Source organism: Podarcis melisellensis (genome assembly GCF_964234715.1).
Source record: "Podarcis melisellensis genome assembly, chromosome: 2".
Taxonomy (NCBI): domain Eukaryota; kingdom Metazoa; phylum Chordata; class Lepidosauria; order Squamata; family Lacertidae; genus Podarcis; species Podarcis melisellensis.
In genome coordinates, this window is record NC_138529.1 from 114,215,297 (window position 1) to 114,229,498 (window position 14,202).

The window sequence follows — 14,202 nt, forward strand, 5'->3', positions numbered from 1 at the left end:
TCGGCCGTTACTGCATGTGAACACGCTATAAAATGGCACATTTTGGTTAGCAGATCTACTACTACCATGACTGCTGTCTTCCCTCTGGATTTGGGTAAATCTGTCATGAAATTAATCGACACAACCTCCCATGGTCTCCCCGGTGTGGGTAAGGGTTCCAGTAACCCTGCCGGGGCCACCCTCTCCCCCTTGGCCCGTTGGCAGCGGTCACACCCCCTTACATACTCTCGTACATCTTCCCTCACCCTTGGCCACCAGAACTGTCTAGTAACCAGTAACATAGTTTTGTGTTGCCCAAAGTGCCCCGCAGTTGGGTTGTCGTGAAGCTGTTTGAGCACCCTTTCCCGCAGGGCTTCCCCTGGCACATACATTGCTCCCTTGTAATACAGCAGTCCTTCCCTTTCCTCAAAGCCTCCCTGGTCTCCCCCAGTTCCCCATAGTTCCCTGATTCTGGTTTGGGCGAATTCGTCCTGGCGAATCAGCTCGGTTAGTTTTCGTTTCCCAACCAACGCTCCCCCACAAACCCATCGTTCCTCAGGGAACACGTGTCGAGCTTCCAGCGGTCCTTCTCCTTCCGTATACTCCGGCTTCCGGGAAAGCGCCTCTGCCCTCACGTTCTCTTCCCCCGGCACGTACTTGATCTCAAAGAAGAACTTGGAGAACTCCTGTGCCCATCGAATCTGTCTCTGGTTGAGGACTCGAGCTGTTCTCCAATATTCCAAGTTCTTGTGATCAGTGCAAACCTGAATCTTGTGCTGAGCCCCTATTAGGAGATGTCTCCACTGCCGAAATGCTGCATAAATAACTAACAGTTCGCGATCATACACCGTGTAGTTCTGTTCCGATTTGTTCAGTTTCCGTGAGAAGAAGGCGCACGGCCTCCAGGTGTGTTGGCTCCGTCCCGGCTGCAGCAACACCGCTCCAATGGCTCTGTCTGATGCATCGGTCTCCAGCCTCATCGGCTTCTGCAGATCTACGTGCAGGAGCTGTTCCTCCAAGGCGAACGCCTTCTTTAACCTTTCGAAGGATCGTTGGGCACTTTCCGTCCAGACGAACTTCTTTTTGCTACTGAGACAATCCGTGATGGGTGCGGTCAAGTGGGCGAAGTTCTTGATGAACTTCCGGTATAAGTTGCTGAACCCAAGGAACCTCTGCACATCCTTCTGGGTTTTGGGGGCCTTCCATTCCAGCACCGCCTGCACCTTGCCGGGGTCCATGGCTAGTCCTCTGTCCGACAACTTGTATCCCAGAAATTCCACTTCTCTGGCGTGAAATTGGCACTTTTCCAGCTTGACCCACAACTGGTGCTGCTGTAGCCTCTTCAGCACTTCCCTGACGTCCTGGACATGCTGCTTTTCATTGTCCGAATAGAACAGGATGTCGTCCAGAAATGCTACGCAGTTTTTGTACAGCAGGGGGCCCAGCACATGGTGCATGAAGCTTTGAAAACAGGCTGAGCCCGATTGTAATCCAAATGGCATAACTAGGTACTCAAAGGCCCCTAGGGGGGTGAACATGGTGGTTTTCCATTCGTCCCCCTTCCTCATTCTAATCAGATTGTATGCTCCCCGGAAGTCCAGCTTGGTGAAGATCTTACCCTTCCTCACCCTAGTCAGAATATCATCAATTCTGGGCATTGGGAAGGTCACGGGTTCCGATACGAGGTTAATTTTTCGATAGTCCACGACCAGCCTAAGCTGATCCGTGTTTTTCTTGTCTACAAAAAACACAGGGCTCCCCCCTACTGCCTTAGATTCCCTTATAAACCCCCTTTTTAGGTTTTTGTCAATAAAGTCCCGCAACTCCTGCATCTCTCGGTCCGACATGGCATACAGCTTACCCACCGGCAGCTGCGCCCCAGGGAGTAGGTTGATTTGGCAGTCGAAGGGCCTATGTGGCGGCAGCCTGTCCGCTTCCCTCTCGCTGAAGACTTCCTGTAAGTCCGCGTACTGTGGCGGCACCTCCGCTCTCCGCTTCAGTGTAGTTGCTGCCACTCTGGCCAACCTCACCCTGGGCTTCTCCCCCCCTAGACAGTGTTCCAAACAGTGTGCTGACCCGAAGGTGACTGTCCGTTGATGCCAAGCCACCACTGGATCATGTAGCACTAGCCAGCTCATGCCCAGTATTATCGGGGGTCCCGCCAGTGTGGCCACGTGAAAAGCAATGGTTTCGGTGTGCCTGGACACACTCATTCTCATGGGTGGGGTTTGATGTGTTACCTCCCCTCCTAGCAGCTCCCTGCCATCTATCGTGGTCACTTGGAGTGGGAAATCAAGTGGCAGCAGGTGGAGTTGGTGCTCTAGTGCAAACTCCTTACTAAAAAAATTGCAGGAGCTGCCTGAGTCCAGCATTGCCTTCACCTTGACTGGGTGTCCATTTGGGAGTTCTAGCACCACCTCTATCGCTATAGAAACCTTGGGTGGGTCTGGTTGGGGCACTTCTGTTATCTGTTCGCTTGGCTGCTGCGCCCCCCTGTGGGCAGTCAAGCGCTGGCGTTTCCCTGCACCTTTTCCTCTGCCCCCTCCCCTCTGAACCTCTTCCAGCATAAAAGCTGTTTGACCCCGAGTCTCCTCCTCTGTTCCCTGCGCGGAACGCGTCTGCGCAAGTAAGGGGAAGGCAGGGGCGTCCCAGCGCTCTCTCCACTAGTTTCGGGTGAAGGGTCTTGGAGCCCTGTCACCAATTCCTCCATCTCCCTCTCTTCTCTATGGGTGTTACACTGAAATCCTTCCCCCTGGCTAGTCCCCTCTCCGGCATAGATCGGTAGCCCTGTCTCCGTTTGTTGCTCTGATGGCAGTTCCCTGACAGTTGTTTATTTAGGACATATTTATCAGCAGTGATAAATATGACATTAATTGGTTACTGAACAACAGCTTCAATGCCGTCAACATGAGCTTTGTCTGAGGTTTCAGACATATACATTTTGTTCAAGAAAGATGCAGAAAATACTTTTCCTTTTTGATTCTGGGCACTTGACATCTCCTATCCTGCTACCATCATGACAGACATTTGGGGGTGAGATCCAGGGCCCCCTCAGCAGCAGCAGCAACAACAACAGATGGAGCCCCCACAAACATTTGTCACATTTTGAAGTGGTTTTTTATTAAAAACAAACAAAAGGTTTTTCCTTAGGCTCTCATAGCCCTGAAATTAGCTCTTGAGAAAGAGAGGGTTGCCAAATAGCATGGCCCCCAAGAATGAAATCAAACACTTCCAAATTCTTTTTTGCACCCCCAGAGACAGGGCACAGCAACCTTTTAAAGTCGAGGGCCAGATCACTGTCCTCAAACCTCGTCGCGGGATGGAGTATGCGTGCGCATTCTTTCGTTACTACACGATCCAAAGATTAAACCAAAAAATAATAAAGTTCTGAAGGTCCCAGTTCTGCACCGCAGCATATCTGTTCCGTTCTGAGAGACCCTCCCAGGGTTCTGGGGTGTATGAAGCCTTGATTCCCTGTTTTTAACTCCGCTACCGAATGCAGCGAGCGGTTCCTTCTGCAAGACACGTGTTCTCCGCTCTCCTGTATTGGAGGGGGAGACGCTTTCAGAAGCAGAGTTAAAAACAGGTAAACAAGGCTTCATACACCCCAGAACCCTGGGAGGGTGTCTCAGAATGGAACCACTCACTGCGGCGGCAGGAGCAGTGAGCCAGTTGAGGGCCGGAGAGGGGCTGCCTTAAATGGCGGCTGTCGAGCATGGTCATGGCGGCTGGGCATGGTCGGCCAATTGGTACCAAAGAAGGATAGAACATTTTTTATGTATGCAACCACAGCAGCAAGGATTCTTTTGGCAAAGTATTGGAAGATGAAAGAACTACCCACTCTGGAAGAATGGCATAAAGGTGACTGAATTTATGGGACTGGCAGAGATGACCGGCAGAATCCGTGACCAGAGGAAAGAGACAGTGGAAGAGGACTGGAAAAAATTCAAAGTATATCTTAAAAACTGTTGTAAAATTGTGGACTGTTAAGATGTTAAGGGGTAAGAAACAGAGAATTACAGCTGTAAATAATAAATGTTAAGAAAATTTAAAGAGAATCTACAGAAAATTGACTGAAGGGTTGCTAAGGGAAAAAAATTTTAAACAAAAATGCAGTGAAAGGGAGGTATGGGGAAGTCATGTTTTATTGGTATTTGTTTTTTGTGTTGTGTTTTGTTTTTCTGTTTGTTGTGAAAATTAATAAAAATTATTAAAAATAAAAATAAAAACAGGTAAACAAGGCTTCATACACCCCAGAACCCTGGGAGGGTGTCTCAGAATGGAACCACTCGCTGCGGCGGCAGGAGCAGTGAGCCAGTTGAGGGCCGGAGAGGGGCTGCCTTAAATGGCGGCTGTCGAGCAACCATGCTGGCACAAACAAAACCCAGGCCCTTTCTTGGAAAGAACTCTGCAACCAATCAGAGGGAAACAATGCTGCTGGCACCAATCAAAGGCTGGCCCCCTTCCTCTGCAGGGCGGGGGAGAAGCCAGAAGGGAGGGAGGAGGCGCCGCCGTCAGGAAGAGAAAAAGAGAGAGAAAAATGGTGCAGCCCAAACTATATGAATCAGAAACATGATGCGATTTCTGGACCTTCCGTGGGCCGGATCCAGAACCCATTCGGGCCGGAACCAGCCCGTGGCCCTTAGGTTGCTGACCTCTGTCCAGAGACTTCACAACCATCTTCACTTCCTAGGAACTCTGGGAACTGTAGTTCTGGTAGGAACCTCTCAGAGGTTTCTGAGCCTCCTCAGCAAACTACAATTCCCAGAAATGCTGGACCAAGGCCTTTAGCCACAGCCCTGACCAAATAACGGAGCTCTCTCTTCTCTCCCTCTCCACCTCCCACATTCACAACAAATCAGTCTCCCACTCCTCAGTCCCTTTCACTAACCTCCCCTAGCCCTAATTCTTCCACATTCCTTTAAAACATTTCTGTGAACTAAGGAACACAAAAAACACCCTCACTGGTCACCTTCCACAGGTCAAAAGCCAATGCAGAAAATATTTAATAAAAACAGCTCTAAACAGGTACACAAGAGCACAGAAAATAGATGAGTTTCAAAAGCAATACCAAATGAACATTTAACACAGGGACCTTTCATTCAGCTGGAAAATGCTATCAGTAAAAAGGTCTTCAATGGGTTATGCAAAGTTCAAGTAATGAGCTCCTGGAATACTGATCTACAAGAGAAGGGCAGCCCATCATTTTGGCAGTGAAAGGCGGACCTGAAAACTAAACAGATTCAACACACACCTTGAGCATTCCAGATTCACACTCCCTCCTTGTTTATCTAGCAAAAAGTTGGCACTTATTTTGTACATTTAGTATATATGACCTTCATTACTTTTATACATACATATGTGTATACAAATTTAAGTACAAACACTAAAACATCATTCCATGCATTTACATCTGATTTCCCCCTTTATGAGTTTCTTGGTGTAAGTAGAGAACCCTGAGTGGAAAACACCATACAGTTATATCATTTCCCTAGTGTGAATTTGCTAATGAATATTAAGGTCTCCACTCCCTCTGAAGTCCTTTCCACATTCAATACACTCAATACATTGTGTGTGAGTTAGCTGATGTCTTCTAAGGTGTCCACTTTGACTGAAGCTCTTAACACACTCCATACATTTAAATGGTTTCTCCCCCGTGTGAATTTGTTCATGTAGTTTAAGTACTCCGGTATGACTGAAGCTCTTTCCACACTGCATACATTTAAATGGTTTCTCTCCCGTGTGAGTTCGTTGGTGTCTTCTAAGTGTTTCACTACGACTGAAGCTATTTCCACATTCAATACATTTAAATGGTTTTTCTCCTGTGTGAGTTTGTTGATGTCTTCTAAGTGTTCCACTATGACTGAAGCTCTTTCCACATTCAATACATTTAAATGGTTTCACCCCAGTATGTGTTCTTTGATGTATTCTAAGGATTTCATATCGACTGAAGCACTTTCCACATTCAATACATTTAAATGGTTTCTCCCCCGTGTGAATTTGTTCATGTACTTTAAGTGCTCCGTTATTAATGAAGCTCTTTCCACACTGCATACATTTAAATGGTTTCTCTCCCGTGTGAGTTCGTTGATGTATTCTAAGGTGTACATTTTGAATGAAGCTCTTTCCACATTCAATACATTTAAATGGTTTCTCTTCCATGTGAGTTCGTTGATGTCTTCTAAGTTTCCCACTTTCACCGAAGCTCTTTCCACATTCAATACATTTAAATGGTTTCTCTGGTTTCTCCCCTGTGTGAGTTCGTTGGTGTCTTCTAAGTGCTTCATTTTGACTGTAGCTCTTTCCACATTCCATACATTGAAATGAAATGAAATGAAATGAATAAATTTATTACGGTCATAGGCCAGAAAAACATAAAAACAACAATAGTTTACAAAGGAAATAATGGTGTCAATTAAAAATTGTAAAATTATACATAAAAAGCAATACACATATGCACACACACCCACACCCACCCACATATATACACATATATGCACTACAGTATATGTATAGACTTAAAAGATGAGGGGGCTTGTCCAGGGGTCAAGTCTTTTACTTTTTTACAGCTAATGCCCTCCGCTTGATCGCAGCCGCAGAAAATTTGGCCACTTTCAGTGTTACTTCTGGGTTTTTATCTCCTAGTAGGATTTTCAGCCGCTGAGATTCAGATCGACCTGGAAATTTCTGAACGATAGGGGAGATAAACAATGACCTAATATCCCCGTAAAGGTCGCAGTGTAACAACACATGTGAAGCCGTTTCCACCTCTTTCAGACCACATGGGCAAACTCGTTCAGCATAGGGTGTGCCCTCGTATCTGCCCTTTAGTAAGGCAGATGGCAGTACATCAAATCTGGTAAGGGTAAACGCCCGCCTGTATTTTGCGATTTGTAGATCCAGCAAATATGGTGTTAGATTAAACCCTTTTCCATAATCTTGGATAGCTGGATATTTATCTATCTTGCTCATATGGTCCTGAAGCTCTACATCTCCTATTCGCTGGCTCACCATCCTTTTAGCCTTTTCAAAACCTGAGGCTATAAGTTCTTGTGGGGAAAGCCCCAGGCCCTTCAATTTTTCATAAAGCGACAATCTCCATTTAGACTGGAACGGGTCTAGTAGAGTCAATGGAGCCACTCCCACTGGGAAAAATATGAGTTTTAGCCAGAAGTGAATCTTCAGGATCCATATCCTGGCATTGATAGGGAGTTGACCTACCTCCAGCCTGATGGCTGTGTTGGAGACACAGGTAGGTAACCCTAGTAGGGAGCGGTAAAATTTAGTTTGTACAGATTCCAGGGACTTGAGTTTTTGACAATTAAATATCTGGGTGCCATACATCAATTGTGGAAGTATTTTTGCAACAAAGACCTGGAAGGCAGCAGGAACATATTGACCTCCTTTTCTGTAAAAGAATCTTATGATAGCTCTGGAAGATCTTTGCGCATTTGCAATGGAATTCTTAATCTGGGCTTTGTCTGAAATGAGGAGGTCTCTTCCTCTGAGTTTTGTAATCATGTTTCTGCCTTGGCCAAAGGGAAAAGACGGGGGGGGAGCTCCGGAGACCCCGGGACAGGAGGCCTCAAGAGGCCAGCCCCCTTCTTCGGCCTTGGATACAAGCAGGGGAACAGTTTCACGCCTGCCCTCTCAGTTTTGCTTTCTAATACGTACACGCCCAAAAAATGAGAGCCTCATTTCAGCAAGCACCTCGGAAAGGAGAGGGAGCAAGCCGTAGGCGGGGAGCAGCTGCTCTCCGAGGCAGCGGGGGGTCCCAATGTGGGCAAATTGTGTGCCTTTCCCCACAGGTAACAGCCTCTCGCTTCATCTGGTGGCTTTCTTCCCCTCTCTCGGTGATGGCGAGATCCCTTCTTGGGAGAGCAGGACACCAGACACGGCACCGAGCTTTTCCCATTCAGAGCTCGCCTCTCCCCAAGGAGAGCAACTCTTCAAGAACGCCTTGCCTGCCCCAGTTGCCCCCCGAAGTCTCTGCTAGCCCCAGATCCAGCTGTCAAAGCCCACGTCATTGCCCCGTCCGGAACGGCGGGGTTTTCCCAGCCCTGCAGCAGTTCCGGTTCTTTTGCCGCCACTTGGCCCGTTTGCCAGGGAGCGGCGTGTTTGCGTGTTGAGTGTGTTATATCTATAAGGGGAGGGAAGGCAGAGCGCTTGAGTCCTTGTGTGTGTGTATATATACATTGAAATGGTTTCTCCCCCGTGTGAGTTCGTTGGTGTCTTCTAAGTGATCCACTATCACTGAAACTCTTTCCACATTCAATACATTTAAATGGTTTCTCCCCAGTGTGAGTTCTTTGATGTATTCTAAGTGATCCACTTTGACTGAAGCACTTTCCACATTCAATACATTTAAATGGTTTCTCCCCAGTGTGAGTTCTTTGATGTATTCTAAGATCTCCACTTTGACTGAAGCACTTTCCACATTCAATACATTTAAATGGTTTCTCCCCCGTGTGAATTTGTTCATGTAGTTTAAGTACTCCGTTCCGACTGAAGCTCTTTCCACACTGCATACATTTAAATGGTTTTTCTCCTGTGTGAGATCGTTGATGCCTTCTAAGTGCTCCACTTTGACTGAAGCACATTCCACATTCAATACATTTAAATGGTTTCTCTCCTGTGTGAGTTCGTTGATGTCTTCTAAATGCTCCACTTTCACTGAAGCTCTTTCCACATTCAATACATTTAAATGGTTTCTCCCCCATGTGAGTTCGTTGATGTCTTCTAAATGCTCCACTTTCACTGAAGCTCTTTCCACATTCAATACATTTAAATGGTTTCTCTCCTGTGTGAGTTCGTTGATGTCTTCTAAATGCTCCACTTTCACTGAAGCACTTTCCACATTCAATACATTTAAATGGTTTCTCTGGTTTCTCCCCTGTGTGAGTTTCTTGATGTCTTCTAAGTGTTCCACTATGACAGAAGCTCTTTCCACATTCAATACATTTAAATGGTTTCTCCCCAGTGTGAATTTGTTCATGTACTTTAAGTGCTCCATTATGAATGAAGCTCTTTCCACACTGCATACATTTAAATGGTTTCTCTCCCGTGTGAGTTCGTTGATGTATTCTAAGTTTCCCACTTTCACCGAAGCTCTTGCCACATTCAATACATTTAAATGGTTTCTCTGGTTTCTCCCCTGTGTGAGTTCGTTGGTGTCTTCTAAGTGCTTCATTTTGACTGTGGCTCTTTCCACATTCCATACATTGAAATGGTTTCTCCCCCGTGTGAGTTCGTTGGTGTCTTCTAAGTGATCCACTATCACTGAAACTCTTTCCACATTCAATACATTTAAATGGTTTCTCCCCAGTGTGAGTTCTTTGATGTATTCTAAGATCTCCACTTTGACTGAAGCACTTTCCACATTCAATACATTTAAATGGTTTCTCCCCAGTGTGAGTTCTTTGATGTATTCTAAGATCTCCACTTTGACTGAAGCACTTTCCACATTCAATACATTTAAATGGTTTCTCCCCAGTGTGAGTTCTTTGATGTATTCTAAGATCTCCACTTTGACTGAAGCACTTTCCACATTCAATACATTTAAATGGTTTCTCCCCCGTGTGAATTTGTTCATGTACTTTAAGTGCTCCGTTATGAATGAAGCTCTTTCCACACTGCATACATTTAAATGGTTTCTCTCCCGTGTGAGTTCGTTGATGTATTCTAAGTTTCCCACTTTCACCGAAGCTCTTGCCACATTCAATACATTTAAATGGTTTCTCCCCCATGTGAGTTCGTTGATGTCTTCTAAGATTTCCACTTCTACTGAAGCACTTTCCACATTCAATACATTTAAATGGTTTCTCCCCCGTATGAGTTCGTTGATGTATTCTAAGTGTTCCACTTTTGCTGAAACTCTTCCCACATTCAATACATTTAAAAGGTTTCTTCCCCGTGTGAGTTCGTTGGTGTATTCTCAGTGCATCATTTCGACTGAAGCTCTTTCCACATTCAATACATTTAAATGGTTTCTCCCCTGTGTGAGTTTGTTGTTGTATCCTCAATTTCTTTGTTCTTTCGCATAAATTCACAGGTGGCTCCATAGAATTCTGACTTTCATCTTCCTCACCTGTTTGGGAGTCTGGGAGGAAAGAGAATCCTGTTAGACTTTCAAGAAAGACAAAAAGGGAACTGAACACCTGTCAATCCCAGTCTGCACCTTCTCTCATTGTAACACCTTCATTCTGCACTATCCTCTCGAGGTTCCAAATTTTACGAAATCTAATAATGGCAAGATAATGGCAAGAGCAGTACATGATCACTCCATTCACACTTACTAAGGCATCTTCATTTTATAATACAGATCTATGCTGGAACTGGTTTATTAGACACATCTCTATTTCTCTTTCTCAAGTGAATGATCTCAGGCTAAAGTAACAGTATCTCCTTTTTAAAAAAAAAAAAATAAAGTAACAGTATCTCCTTTGTGAAATAAATAAAACTTAAGTGCTACATGTAACTGTAAAAATATTGCAATATGTTGGAACCTAAGAAGAGCCTGCTGGATCAGGCAAAGGCCCACCTAGTCCAGCATCCTCTTCTCAGAGGCCAACCAGATGCCTGTGGGAAACTGGCAAGCAGGATTGGAGCACAAGAGTCTTCTCTGCCTTCGTGTGCTTTCCAGAAACTAGTATCAAGAAGCGTTATTGCCTAGGACCATGAGGGCAGAGCAGAGACATCAGTCTTATCCTTTTTTTTCAAGTTATCCAAGTTGCTGTCCGTCACTGTCTCCTGTAGGATGGATTCCATTGGTGAACTATGCTTCTGTTTATTCATCTTTTGCAGCCCTTAAAGGCTGATAGATGTATTATGGTCTAAGCTTTTGTGGGCTGCAGTCTGACAAAGTGGACTCTTGACCAGGAAAGCTGGTGCCACTATAAACTTCTGAGTCTCTTTGTTGGCTTTTTGTACTTATTTTGAAATTTGCACCAAGGTTGTACCACAGTATCTCCATGGAACCTTAGGGATGGACAAAATTACAGGGTGTCAGCTCCGTGAATCTCAAGCCTCTCGTGCCTCCGCTGACAGAGCCTGAGAACACAAGAGATGTGATTCAGTTGGAATGTGAAGCAGAGGAGGAGCAGCCAAGCTGCAGCAGGAGCAAAGAAGAAAGAGCAGGAAGAGGGGGTGACGGGGGGTGGGGGCACAGACTGTTAGCTCCAGTTTGAGCTCTGACACAGAGACCCTGGAAATAGCCTGTCCAAAAAATCGTAGGTTCGAGAGAATCTGCGAGAAGAGGGGGAAAGAAAGCGAAAGTGGGGTGGGGGCTTCTTTGCTGGAGGACTCGGCAACTGCAAACTGGAATGAACACGCCGAAGACTGAGCTCCACAGTGATTTGTGAGTTTGAGCAATAAACCTGAGATAATTACTACTGGAGTTGTCTCGCGTCTGTGCGGGAGAACCAAGGGGCGCTAAAATTATTATCCCACTCACTCACTCTCACAAACAACCCCAGTCTGTAAGATTGGCAAGTTTACACAATTTGCTTATAATGCCAGACACTCTTGGACTTTATATGCCCAATCCTAAGTGTAGAGCCTCCAGTCACAGGAATCGTGTATCATGATAACTGGTCCTTTGTCCCTTAAGTCCACCAAACTGGGGAGGTGCATGCATTTATTGTGTTTTGATGCTGGTGGAATGTATCATTCTGACCCTGTCTATAACAAATAAGAGTAATAGAAACAATTTATGTACATTAATTATAAATGATTATGGGAAACATTTCCATTCCCCTTCACCCATTTTTCAGGATTGGTGTGCAACATCATTACCATCAATTATTCCTGCCATGGAAATAACACCTAAGATTTCAAAGCCTGGAGGAAGAAAATCTGCCCCCACTACTTTAGGAAAAGGATTCAAGAAACAAAGAGCTGCTTTGGAGAAGGCGTCACCCGTTCCTTCTTCCTGTCAGGAACTTCCTTCCATTTGTCTCCTCTCCATCTTTTCCTCTTTCTCCCTCCACCATCTATCCCTGTCCCCATCTCCTCTCCCCTGGAACTCACCAGATTTCTCCAAGGGTCCTGGGAGGGAATGCTCAGAGGTTGTGGGGAGGGATGCAGGAGACAGCCTGACCAGGTCACCCATCCATCTTCCTCCTTCCATCCTGGCCAGGGTTACAGGTTCAGTCTCAGCTAGGTTTGCAGGTTCAGCTTCCTGAGGAGCGCAGAATCCAGAGCAAGTTGCAGCTTCCTGGGAGGGAGGGAAGAAGAAGAAGCCAAGGGAGTCTGAGAGCCCCTGCAGGGATTCTCCTGCCCAAGACATTCCGCTGCCCCTGGAGAAGCCCCAACTGGGCACCCACTTCCCAAGAGCCTCCACCCATTTTCGATCACCTTTGGCAATTCCTTTCACCTGCCTGTCCCACCTTCCTTCCTAAGGCTGGCATGGTATGCACATTAGTGGCCTGAGAGTAGATCCCTTGGAAGTTAAGAGTTAATCTGCAATGGACTGCTCTGAATAAATGGGTGGCCCTTTTTACACCACCCTGCTGGAAAAGAATTAGACACAAAGTAAAATAAAACCCAAGAATAAAAACAAAAGCACATTTTTTAACCATTAGCCAGTTTTTGAAATATATTATTACTCTTTCTATTTCTGATGTTCAGGCTGTGAATGACAATCATTATGTCACCCAAATGACTCCACCCAGGGACGAGGGGAAGTTATTCAAAGACTGGGGGAAACATCAAGGTTTATGGAAGTACAAATAATATTGGGGGGGGGGGGAACCAAGGCAGAGGGAGGGAAATCCAAAAACAACCCAGTGAGAGGACTGAGCATGTGCAGTGGACAGGGAATGCTGATCCTGGCTGCAACTTCTAGCATGTTGGAAAGGCAGCAACAGATCTTCGTATATGATTAAGGCTGCGACAGACCCACCTAACACTTAAAGTACATGACTTCACCCAAGAAATCCTGCCAGCTGCAGTTTGTTAGGGGTGTTGAGAACTCTAGCAATAAACTACAGGTCCCGTGGTTCTCTGGGGGAAGCCACATGCTTTAAATGTATGGTATCTGCACAGTCTAAGAAACAAACAGACAAAAGGAACATTGGCCAACAAGATCAAACAACCCACTCCAAAATATTTTATATTTGATGGTCACAAACTCTCTTTACTGAAGATATTCTAACTTGCAGTCCATTGGCTGCATATGGCTTGCCAAGCCTCAGGGTGTTTCCTGCTAGTCCCTGCCGTTTCCCTCTCCTGATCTGATCATAGGATGAAGATCTCTGTCTGTCCTGGAGAGAAAGATGCCTAAAGGGCCCTTGGAGAGATCTTTTCAACTCCAATTTCAGCACAAACCAGCACAGTGCTGAAATGGGGCAAAAGGAAAATAAATGATCCCTCTGGCTGCTCTTTAAAGAGGATTTCTAAAGAACAATCAGAAGGGACTTTTTTCACAGATCTCATTGCTAATTCAGCAGGGTCTTCTTGTGCTCTTATTTTTCCTCCCCCCAAGACTGGGGTTGGAAGGTCTAAACATACTGATTGTGTTTGCAAGACTTGTATGTATGCTAGATGGCATGTCTGGTGAGTGTGTGCAGCACCTTTATGGTGACTTTATGGTCTGCATATCTTTTCTGTGTGCGCATGCATGTGCATACATTGGCCTCAAAGCTCACTGGAATGTGGCCTCCAGAATTAATGCAGCTTTAAGCCCATAAATGTTTCGTTCCTCCTGTTCTATCGGAAAGAACAATCAAATCTAAGACTATCAGGAGGAGAGAACTCCTGGATCTACAGAGTTAATGTTCTCAACATCCTATGGACACAAACTGCAATGAGATTTCTCTCTAATTACTAATTACCGTATTTTTCGCTCTATAACACGCACCAGACCATAACACGCACGTAGTTTTTAAAGGAGGAAAGCAAGAGAAAAAAAATTCTAAACCAAATAGTGGATATATGATTTTTGTGGTTCATGCTGTGGCCACAGACATGTGATCTGACAGTGAGTTTGGAGTAGCCCAATGCAAAAATCCTGAGGATCCATGTGGATCCATGCTTTGTAACCACGGAGGAGGGAAGGAAGGGGAACCATGGATCCTCTGCTCACGACTGCAGCAGATCCCCCCCGCCACCCGCAGGCATTCGCTCCATAACACGCACAGACATTTCCCCTTACTTTCTAGGAGGAAAAAAGTGAGTGTTATGCTGCAAAAAATACGGTAGATTTTTTTCCTTAAAAATATGAAG

General features: G+C 45.5%; 2 protein-coding genes across 2 annotated transcripts in view; both read right to left on the reverse strand.

Moving 5' to 3' along the window:
* Positions 1-14,202, reverse strand: part of LOC309364400 (uncharacterized protein) — a 121,535-nt gene that overhangs the window by 104,774 nt on the left and 2,559 nt on the right. The gene's annotated exons all lie outside the window — the stretch shown is intronic.
* LOC309363231 (uncharacterized protein) overlaps positions 7,929-14,202 on the reverse strand; it is a gene marked incomplete at its 3' end in the record, with an annotated part of 107,914 nt that continues 101,640 nt past the window's right edge. The window contains exons 2-3 of the mRNA XM_081899337.1: positions 12,007-12,193; positions 7,929-10,078 (exon numbers count right to left, since the gene is read on the reverse strand). Coding sequence (XP_081755463.1) covers positions 7,929-10,078; positions 12,007-12,193 — 2,337 coding nt within the window. The remainder of the gene's footprint in view (positions 10,079-12,006; positions 12,194-14,202) is intronic.